The sequence below is a fragment of the Alnus glutinosa genome, chromosome 2 (genome assembly GCF_958979055.1).
Source record: "Alnus glutinosa chromosome 2, dhAlnGlut1.1, whole genome shotgun sequence".
In the NCBI taxonomy this organism is placed as follows: domain Eukaryota; kingdom Viridiplantae; phylum Streptophyta; class Magnoliopsida; order Fagales; family Betulaceae; genus Alnus; species Alnus glutinosa.
Genome location: NC_084887.1, coordinates 25,337,680 through 25,349,269, shown reverse-complemented (window position 1 = coordinate 25,349,269; position 11,590 = coordinate 25,337,680). Strand labels below are relative to the sequence as shown.

Genomic DNA, 11,590 nt, shown 5'->3' with positions numbered 1-11,590 from the left:
GACATTTAAGGCTGGAAATTTTTCATACGAATCATGAACCGACATGAATCCAACACAAAATTAGCAAATTAGGATCGGGGGTTTGACCCGTTTAATTAAATAGGTAACCAATTTTTTATACGAACCTCAACACAAAATTAGCGAGTTAGGTTTAGGTTCTGACCCGTTTAATTAAATAGGTTAGGTTATGGTTGATGTATATAGTAATATTATACCCATGTTTCAACATGACCCGTAACCGACACACGAATTTGAATTCACACCCTCAATGTTATATACCATTAAATCTATATAATCAAATTTAGATGATAAAATGGATCTCCGTTTCAAATGAATAGTTTGGCAAATTAAAGCTTCATAAGTGCCCTGGTCTCCAAGCTTCAATTCAATATGGAATTTCCTTTAAGGGCGTTTTAATTTTTAATTGTTTTGGCCTGTATATAAATTTTTTTTTAAAAAAAAAAATAAAGAAAAGAAAAAAGAACATAACTTGTTAAACAAAAGGAGTTAAGCTCAGTTCGGCAGCTAGACTATAATTGACATCTATATTTTGTAATTCCCATGCTATACATCTACCTCCAATGGATAATTCATAGTCCCAAAAAAATTTACCATGAAAGCAGCTTTTGAATTTACCTTGAGCATATATATAAAGGGTTCACTTTTTGTGATTGTTTAGTCTGAAGATTAATTGACAAGAAACACTAGAAACTACATTTTTATTTTACAATGTTGATTGATGTGGGAATCTCAATTAGCTTTTGGATTTATTTATTTATTTTAACAATGACCAATCCAAATTATTGAAACTATCAGTTCAGTATAATGGAAAAGTTGTAAGATAAAAATGTGATTTCTAGTATTACTCTTGAGTAACACATAAAAAATATAATAATAGAAAAGTTTAGGGTTATGAATCAAACAAGACAGCATTTTGGAGATTTTTTTTTTTGGTAAGTACGTAAACCAACTAGAAAAAAACTAGTCTATCAAAACAGGGGAAGGTGGGTCCTTCCCGCTGACAATTGGAATAGAAGGGATAGGAGTAGCTATGGAAATGCAGATAGAAGAAGATTTGGTGTGGCCCATTGTATCACATAATAGGCACATGAGTTTACACTTAGAGGAATGATTGGTGCACAATAAAAGTTGTGCACAACTCCTGCACAATCACTCACATTAGTGGAGCCCTTGTATGTGGGTCAACTCCTGTACGACCACTCACACTGGTGGGACTCATGTATGACCCACCAATGTAAGTAATTGTGTAGGAGTTGTGCACAACTTTGTTGTGCAAGGATCATTTTTCTTGCAACTTATGATGGATGACTTTCCTAACTTCCCAACATGATATCCTTATTTAAAACCTATCCCTGCTGGAGCAACCAAAGGACTCAAGATAGAGACCTAGATCAATTCGAGAAGGGTGTATCACATTCAAATCTTGTACCATAAAAAAAATATAAAAAATGAAAATAAAAGGAAGAAAAAAAAAATGAAAATGAGGGACAAGATATCCTTTTTTATTTTATCAGAAATAAATAAATAAATAAATAAATAAATATATATATATATATATATATATATATTGCCAAAAGTATAAGTGGTTTAATTGATTGTACTTGAAAAAAAGAAAAAAAAAAAAAGAAGAAGAAGAAGGCAATTGATACCCATAGATGTGGAGGCCAATCATGCAAATTTCTTCATTCAAACAAACAAGTCATGTTCATTTTAATTAAGGCGGATTCAAGTTTCAAAATAGAATAGTTTGTTTGGTTATTATGTCGAACTTTAAAAAGAGCTGCAGCAACCATTTGCAACCACCGAGCTAGCTAGACATAATATTGCCTACAATATATATATATATATCACCATGAAAGAGAAAGATGGAGGGTGGAGGGTGGATTTTCACCTTTCTGCAAAAATGCGATGAAGCAATTTCCCAAATCCCTCTTCCTCCCCACATTTGGCTTCACTAAACTTTTGATCCCTTTTCTTTAGAAGATCCAAATCATTTGGTTGTCTATTCTCTCATTTCTTGATATACTCTCAACAAAATAAGTCCACATATCTTCACGTTAAAGCATCCATTTTTAAGAGACATCAAATGATAGAACATGGCATGCAATGATGATCATGGGACCCCTTTTTTGTAATCCTCTTGTTATCTTCTCCGATCCAATGCGCTTAGGCCACAAATTTAAAGATCCACCAACAACTAAAGGGTTTCAAAATGTGATTATTATAATTCTTCTTTGATCACATGGACTCCTCTTAATTATCTGGTTTACCTACCTAAATCACACCAATATTTACTACTTCATTTATTTTCGTACTAAAAAATAAAATGTTGGCATATATATATTAGTGTATGTACTAGATAGTTAACATCCAAGAAGTTAATGGGTGAAACAGAATGGGTTGCAGCTTTGTGAACAAGTAATGAAGGATCCTTTGGCCTATATACTATATTAAAATGTCTTGACACTATGTATATATATATATAATATTAAGTCATTGAATACTGAAATATGAATACTAGAGCCGCCAAAAAAGAAAGACATAGTGACATACTATCGGGTCAGTATCGATAGAATGGTCCGTCGTGTATGTCAGCTGCAGAGCGCGATGGTATATATATATATGTTACGATTCTAAGTGCCCTTCATAATTTAAGTACAATTTTAACCATGTATATATATAAGGAGCTGGCCACCCTCCCCTTAAGCCGATTTTAAGAGTGACTTGTAAGTTTCGCAAATAAATTCCAAGAACCAGAAGTAAGAATGTGAGAATTGTGAAGTACTGGCCAAGTGCATATATATCACCACATCTGTCTCATTCAATGATGTTACTGGACGTACGTGTTGTCCACTCTCCTGAAGGGAGGCTGGGCGATGACATGGATGCAAGTTGGTGATCAGGAGTATTAAGTGTAAATCTTGACTTAGAGCTGGGGTCACATGCTCATCCCAATCACCTTCAAGAACTAATTATATTGTTCTCCACTCAGGGATGACTATGAGAAGTTTCATGTGAGTAGAAAGTGAGAGCAGAAAATAAGAAAGATGAGATCGATGACATCCTATTCCTTCCTAATCCCTATTCATTCATATACATACATTCATTCAGAAAAGAGAGAGAGAGAGAGAGAGAGACGACTGTCAAGTCAAACACGAGAGTTCAATTAGTCCACAGTACTATATACTGTAGAAAGGATGGAATGGGGTCCCTTTAACCATTCCACTCAACCTTTTCCTAAACCAATCTATGTTGTCGAGTGTGTTCAATTCTTTTCATCATTCTCTTATGGAACCCCACTGCCCCACTCTTTTACTTTCTCTTATAGCATGTTGGATCTCTCTGCTTAATCCTTTTTCTGCTTTGGGCCTTGTTGCTTCCTACTCTTCATTGCTTTGCACCTTCAATTGTATATATAGATATATACTCACCTCCTTAATTAGTTAATTATTCACATGTTTGGACACCTACCCTTTGAATAGTATCTCAATTTCCTTAACTCATTCGGCATAAATCAAACTTTTGAAACAATTCTGGAAGGTAATACAACAGTTAACTAAACTGAGTTGGGTTATTAATGGGACAGATGATGCATTTGACAAAAGAATGAGGCTGCATGGGGTCTACGTCTTGTACTTTTCCATATCACCATAAAAAGGGTTATAGATATTTAAATTTGGTAATAAGTTGAGAACTATTATCACAACCTAGGCATGGGCTATATATATTCCTTAATTTGTTTTTTTTAGATATCTATTCCAATTAATTAAATATAGAGAAGATATGGATGGGCAAATTATCCGATTATTGACTACCGAAAACCCACCGACCGTCACATAACCGATTTCAACCACCCACCGCTCACCGAATAATTTTAAATTCGAAAATCGAAATAAATTAAAATTCTGAAATTTAAGTCAGGTCGGTAATTGGTGGAATTCGGTTTCCATCGGTAACTGACCCGACACGACAAAGTAAAAAAGATGTTAATTTGCTTAGGAACCAAATGACGTCTTTTAAGAAAACATATATATGCATACTTTTCTCCAAACCCTTAGCGATACTTCACACTTCACTCCTTCACCTCACGCACGACGTTGTCTCCCCTCCCGAATCCTAGCCTAGGATCACTTCCTTCCCGCCCCACGCCGTGACGCCCAGCCCCGTCTTTCTCTCTCTCTCTCTTGCCTCAGATGATGCAATGGCCAACGGGGATCGAGAACGTCTCTCTGTCTCTTTCACTCTCGTCTTCAAGTGAAATAGTGAATCAAGCCTCGGTTAAACCATTCCCACTCCTTTTCTCCTCCTTTTTCTTTGATTTATCATTTATATATATTATGATTTGTGGGTTTGAAACATAATCAAACCGTTTGATTATTGTTTTGAGAGTTTTGGTTGTTGTGTTTGTTCACTTTGTTGGAATTTTAGGCTGTAAACTTGTTGAATGAATGCTTGATTTGCCGATTTATCCGACCATCAATTTTTTATTTTTCCGATGATTTCGAATTATCCAAAAATTTCGGAAAAAAAAATCCTTCTTGGAATAAAGTCGAGTAATTCCCCGACTTTACCCAACTATGTCAGTCAAAAGTCGGTGAAGGGGTTTCCGACACCAACTTACCCGATACCCACCCCTAAGAGAAGATGTGATGAATATATCTCTATATTGTGATAAATGGTATTAGAGCTGTAAGTTGTTAGAATATATTCTAAATATAATATTATTGATTTATATTTTCTAGTCTACGTCAATTTAGTAGAATATATTATGTATATGATATTATTGATTTATATTTTCTAGTCTAGGTTGATTTGTGTTTCCTTATATAAGTCGATTTGGGTTCCTTGTATACGTTGACTTATGCAACTATAAATGGAGACCTAACTATGTATTGTAAACAATCAAGTTAATGAGTACAATGTAGCCCTTAAGACTAATTTGTAGTGGTGGATGTAGGTGTTTAACACCAAACCACCCATAAATCCTTGTCTCTCTTTTCTCTCTTTTGCTTCTGCTTTTGTTCTCGTATTTTAGATTTATACACAAATCTTAACAAGAGTCATCCTAAAAATTAATGCCATATGACACTAACGCATTGCTGTGCAACTTGATTAGATCCTTACGAGGATATCATGAGTTTTTTAGTAGAGGAAATGAAGTTATTATAATGTAGATGTAGTGTCTTTTTTTTTTTTCTATTTAATAAGGGGAAAAGGTTTACAAATGAGGGTTTTTTTCACTCTTGATCCGGATAGAAGAATGAATAGGAGACCAAGTGAGAATTATTTCAAACACAAGGTGGAAGGCGGCCTACTTAACTAAACAATGTGCTTTAAAATTGACATTACAATAAACTTTCAAAGCTTTCCAGCTTTTAAAAGAAAGCAACGGATGTCAGAAATGATCCCAGCAAAATTATAATCAATAAACAAGTTGGGACTATTGATAGCAAGAGTAACAGTAAAGGCATCTTGTTTTAAAATAAGCAGGGAAGATGAATCTAAAAGAGGCTGCAGTTGAGCAACTAACAAAGCAGCTTGAGCTTCACCAATTGAAGCATCATTAGTGAGCAGGTGCTTGGTGGCAGCTTATGTAACGCTTCGAAAAATTAATTAACTGGTAATCAATTCCCCAGTACGCCTCCCCGTCTAATTCCACCAAAGAATAAGACCAATGGATCTCTACTCCTCAAAAGAGAATACAAAGTAGCAAAAACATATGATTTTATTTTATATTTAATAATTACAATGAGAGAATTTAGTAAGAATCGTCACATTAACTTAAATATATTGTACATAATATTGCTATAAAAGATTCAAACTAAACCTTAAGACACAAATATGCCTCAAAACTCTAAGTCTACCAGGTCACCCAAAAGTATTAATTACCATGAATAGCTGGCAAAAAATCCCGCAATAAGTCCTCAAGTATTGACAAGATTGCTATCTCATTACTCCAAAACAGTCACAATTGCCTCGAGGTCTTTCTCAATTACGGCATCTAAATGTAGACCAACTATAAAACAACACATGTTTTACAAGTAAAAAAGATACAAGCAAAAGTTCACAACTTAGTGAGTAATAATATACATAGTATACATGTTATCTTGTAGTGAACTCAGTTATTTAGCAAAAGTTTGTGAATCACCACCAATAATATAAATGAGGTCGTATGTTGAATAAAAAAAATGTCATGGTAATGCATTATAGATATATTACATGATAGATATATTAGATAAACATGTCATAGTTAAACATGTATATGGTCTATCTGTGATATTAACTTTTTGGCAGGGTTGATGCTGTCGCGATGGACCTGTGCTAAAATACCTGTGTCCCGAATGTTGCCGCGTATCATCATCGTTAATAGCCCGACCGAGTCTGACCCTGGGTGATCCACACCACTAACAATGTTGTAAATGTGATCTCCATCCGTACATGGTGCACCAACCACCTAAAAAACAATTGGATCAAATGCCAAGCAATAAAAATAAATATCTTTAACCATAAGGTTAACCTATATAGTAGTAGTCCATGGTTGTTATCCTGTTACATGGTGTACCATGACATACAATGCAATTCTTCAAAGTCTTTTACGTGTATGTATTAACAAAACCCACATACTTCATATTTTCATTATTCATCAATCATTTTCATGAAAGTAGAGTTCGCATAATTTCAAAATGTATTTAATGTTAGTTATAAACATGAACATATGATACATAAAATAATCATATCATGACATAATTAAAATAATAAGTATCAGTGTGAATTTTACTCACCTTGCTCGTATTTTTCCTCCTGGTCAACTTTTTGTTATTCTCCCACCTCAAAATCAGAGAAAGGATCTAATCTCAGACTCCGATCTAAATGAAATACCATTAAATTTAAACTAGGGGCAAAATGGTTATTATGCTTGATCATCGAATATTCGGTTATCATGTTGGTTGTTTGACCTATACCTCGATCATTTGATAACCTTATCAAACGTTCGATAATCATGCAAAATCTTTATTTTCATCAAAGGTCCAAGCTTTTCTAGTCTAACACAGCCTAAGGCTCTTCTAAGGTACTAACCACAGTCATAAACCACAGTAACATCTCATGCATAATAAAGCACGTCCAACCTTAATGAGAGACTAACAACCATTAAACTCAACGTACAATATCAAACACATAACCTAGTTTTACAAAATATAGTTGTTTAAACCACGAAAACAACACTAAGATGAACTAAACATGCTAATAACATCAAGCCAAACAAGTTTAAGTCTAGGATATTACCTATTGAAGAAGATAAGACCAAAGATAAACTCCTCCTCTCTCCAAACCTCCACTCTCTCTTCCTCTAGGGTCCTTGCAGTTCAAAAGGACGAAAATTGGGGTTAAGGGGTGTAAGTCCCTTATTTATAAACTTCAATGTGTGTCCAAAAGAATAACGCGTCCTTAAAAATAGATTAAAAAAAATAAAAATAAAAAACTTCAGTCAAGCATTGAACGTTTGGAATTTAACTTTGATTGTTCGGAGTCCAACTTTAAATGTTCGTCATCGAGCGTTCAAGAACCAACGTCAATCGTTGACCTTGAATATTCTCTGTCCAACTTTGAACATACACAAGAAATCCTCAAAAGTTTAAAATTCTCCATCCTTTCTTTTAGATTTGACTCTAACATCTTTTATTGTTTTATTAAAGCACTTTTAACCCTAATTAATAAGGATATGAGACACGTGTCAGTTGTTAATTAATTTGACATGGCATATCGTTAAAATATTAGATGGAATATGAATTTACGTACCATCTCAGTTTATTTGATGTATACAAGTACCACCAATAATACTTTTTGGTGTTTTCAAAATAAAAATATTTGATAATTAAGCATTGAACCTAATGTGAGAGTCTTTATTTGATTGCATTAAATGTTGAATGAAATATTTGGTTTTATTTTGTATTCATAATAAATAAATAAATAAATAAAAGAGTTTATTTTTCTTTGTATTTTTTCAGAAGTTCAGAAATATATGTATTTTATTTTTATTGAAATATAATAAGTATCACACCAACAATATTAGAGAGTCCTGCTAATTTTCTATTCATGCTTTGATAATCAAAATTCAATTTTTTTTTTATTATTTTTTTTTAAAACACCAAATATTTGATAATTAAGCATTTTAAGCAGCATTGAACCTAAATTCAAAATATATATATATATATATATTTGGTGTTTTCAAAATAAAAATAAAAATTTGCTTTTTCTACACAAGAATCAAATAAATCCTCTGACATCTGGCTCAATCAAAAAAATTCTCTCAAAAAAATTCTCTCACAAATTCTTTTTCTGCCCAACAATCAATTCAATTTTGCATTCTTTTGCTTTCAAAAGTAGACTGAAAATATGAGTAAATCACACAAACGAAGAAAAAAAATCCTATAAAACATACAAATGTAGAACAACTCAACCAAAAAAATTCACAAACAAAACATAAATATGGTTAGATCTCCACCCAAACAAAAATTTATATCGGAGTATCTTATAAAAACTTTATCGAGAAACAAACATAAAGGTAATCAAATAAATTTATACCTTATTTTGCTTTCAAAAAAAAAAAAAAAAAAAAAAACAAATCTCATAAAAATTTAAATGAATTAAAATACAAATCCATTATTTTTTATTAAATTGAAATGCTAGACAGAATCAACCTCTAATTCAACTACCTCAAGACCACAAAAGAAAGAAAAAAGAAAATAAAAGCAAAGTAGTTCAAAAAACAAAACAAAACAAAACAATTTACTTGAATGTTGTTGCTAGTGTTATAGGTGGACGTACAATAGGTTTGCCCAGTTCTTTGCCTTCAAAAGGAGACTCATTTTTTTTTTTTTAAACAAAAGATCTTAGTATTTCATTGATAAAAGATCACGAGTATAAAGCTTTTACATCACAAAACATAAAGTTCTGCAAAATCATAGCCACATGCTATGAGGTTACAAAGTCATAAATACAAAAAAAATTTTTACAATAAAGTGTTATCTATGACATCTTTCGCTAATCCATTTACAAAAACAGTTAAAGAGCAGATATGCTCCGAACAGGGAAGATCTAAGACAAAGGTAGCCAAATATCTTAGAAAAAATTATTTAAACCGGCCGTGAGAGATAACCCCTCACACCTGACTAACCTTCAAGAGGAGACTTGTTGACTTCAAAGGCTCTAGCAAAGAGTAATATAGAGTGAGCCCTAATGTTTTGATGCTTCTTTTTTTTTTTTTTGAAAAGAATCTTATTTGCTCAATCAATTACATCCACAATATACTGAAACAACAGCTTGAATAAAATAGGGGCACTCATTTATCTAGACACTGTCCAATAATTAAGTAAGTGATGAGCCATGCGATTTACATCTCCATAAACATGTAGAACTTCCACTGAAGAAAAGTGGGTGAAGGAGTCCTTGATGTCATCCAGAACTTGTCTAAAAGCCCGGCTGCAAGAATCCTTCAAACGCAAAGCTGAGACCACCACCATGAAATCACCCTCCAGGATAATCCTACTAGCCCCCTATCAATACCCAACAATACTGCATACCAGGTTGCCAGTGATTCAGCTGCTAAAGGGTCCGTGATATAAGGAACCACCTTAGTCTGTGCTGCCACAACTCTCCCGTCTACGTCCCAAATCACTATGCCCACACCCATTTTCTTCATCTCCTTAGAGATAGCTGCATCCCAGTTGATTTTCCAACTGCCTGTTGGGGGTTTATGCCGCAAATGGGGGATTGCAGACGCTGCTCTCTGGTTTGGACCTTCGTCCATTGTGGCATTGGTGAACCCATGCAAAGATACGAGAGCTGCTGCCATCACTTGGGCTGGAGGATTGAATACTCCTTGAAAAACAATTTCATTACGCCTATGCCAAATCATCCTAGCCACAGTCAATGCTTCTACCAACTCCTCAAAATCGAATCTCTCCAAGAAAAGGAGAAATCAGCCCCTACCATCAGTGATTCCTGAGGCCATTTTTTGGAACTTTCTCCCCCCCTCCTGCCATACTGCAACTATTGCAGAGCATCCCCAAAGGCAATGAAAAATTGTTTCTGGTTCACTTCTACAAAAAGGGCAGTATGGATCCGACCCTATCTTCTGTCTAAACAGGTTAGTCTTAGTAGGAAATAAGTTGTTGCACACTTTCCAACAGAAGCTTCGGAGAATAGGGGGAGCTTGCAACCTCCAGAGTCTATTCCACATGTCTTTCGACTTGTCAACCTCTGATCCTTCTCCACTAGTCTGGGCTAGTCGTCTCATTTCCAAATGGTAAGCGCTCCTTACTGAAAATACACCGGAAGGGGTCCCTCTCCAAATAAGTTTATCAGGCTGTTGCAGAGGACTTAAAACCATGCTACCAATTAGGGCCGCCTCTCCTGGATCGAAGATACTCCGAATAAGCTCCAAATTCTACCAACCCGAACTAGGGTCAATAAGCTTACTAATCCGAGAATCATTAGACCAACTTGATTGGTTAGGGAGGAATAACTGAGCTTGAGGGGGTGGCAGCCACGCATCCCCCCAGATTATGAAATTCTCACCATTACCTACCCTCCATCCCACTCCATGCGGCAAAAGTGGCTTGGCCTTTAACATATTACTCCACACAAAGGAAGGACGGCTTCCCAACTTTGCTTTTAGGAAACCTTCACGCGGAAAGTACTTCTCTTTCAATATACGAGCCACAAGCGAATTAGGATTGGTGAGAATCCACCAGCCTTGTTTTGCAAGTAATGCCATGTTAAACTTCTCTAGGTCTCTGAAGCCCATACCTCCCCTATTTTTTGGTGCACCTAACTTCTCCCAACTCATCCAATGAACCCTCCCTTGATTATTTTTGTGCCCCCACCAAAACCAGCTCATTAGCGAATTAAGAGACTTACACAAAGCTTGAGGCAATCGGAATACGCTCATACAGTAAGTAGGCAGAGCTTGGACGACAGCTTTGATTAGAATTTCCTTCCCCGTCGAAGACAAAAATGTTTCTTTTCATTCGTCCAATTTGCGCTTCACCCGGCCACTTATGCTTGCAAAAGTCTGCCTCTTGGAGTCCAGCTACCGCTCAAAGCCCAAAGTGACTAATACTCCCGCAGTGTTACGAATGAAATCCTGGAATTCTGCCCTTGTGTTACCGTTGAAAAAAAAAATCAAAGTTTTGGCAGTATTCAGCTGTTGTCCTGAGGCTTTTTCATAGATCTGCAGCACCTGAAAAAGATTATTCCACTCCTTAAAATTCGCCCTACAAAAATGGAATGAGTCATCCGTAAAAAATAAATGGCTAAGTCTAAAGCCACCCACTACAATAGGAACACCAAAAATACGCTGGTCAGTTTCTGCCTGTGCCAACAGTGCACTCAACCCCTCCGCCACAATCAAAAACAGGTAAGGTGACAATGGATCACCTTGCCTCAGCCCCCGTGTAAGGATGATCCTCCCAAAAGGTTGCCCATTCACCAACACTGAATAGGTGACACTCTTTACGCACTTCATAATAAGAGTGATCCATTTCTCCATAAACCCTATAGAGCGCAT

At 35.2% G+C, this 11,590-nt stretch overlaps 1 protein-coding gene across 1 annotated transcript; it reads right to left on the bottom strand.

The window, feature by feature from the left end:
* Positions 1-5,972: 5,972 nt before the first annotated feature.
* On the bottom strand, positions 5,973-10,828 carry LOC133860406 (uncharacterized). The gene is made up of 6 exons (XM_062296021.1): positions 10,610-10,828; positions 10,067-10,468; positions 9,603-9,982; positions 9,417-9,501; positions 6,352-6,475; positions 5,973-6,037 (listed from the first exon to the last, which is right to left on the bottom strand). Exons 1-6 carry the CDS (start codon positions 10,826-10,828, stop codon positions 5,973-5,975), a joined length of 1,275 nt encoding a protein of 424 aa, XP_062152005.1.
* Positions 10,829-11,590: the final 762 nt, after the last annotated feature.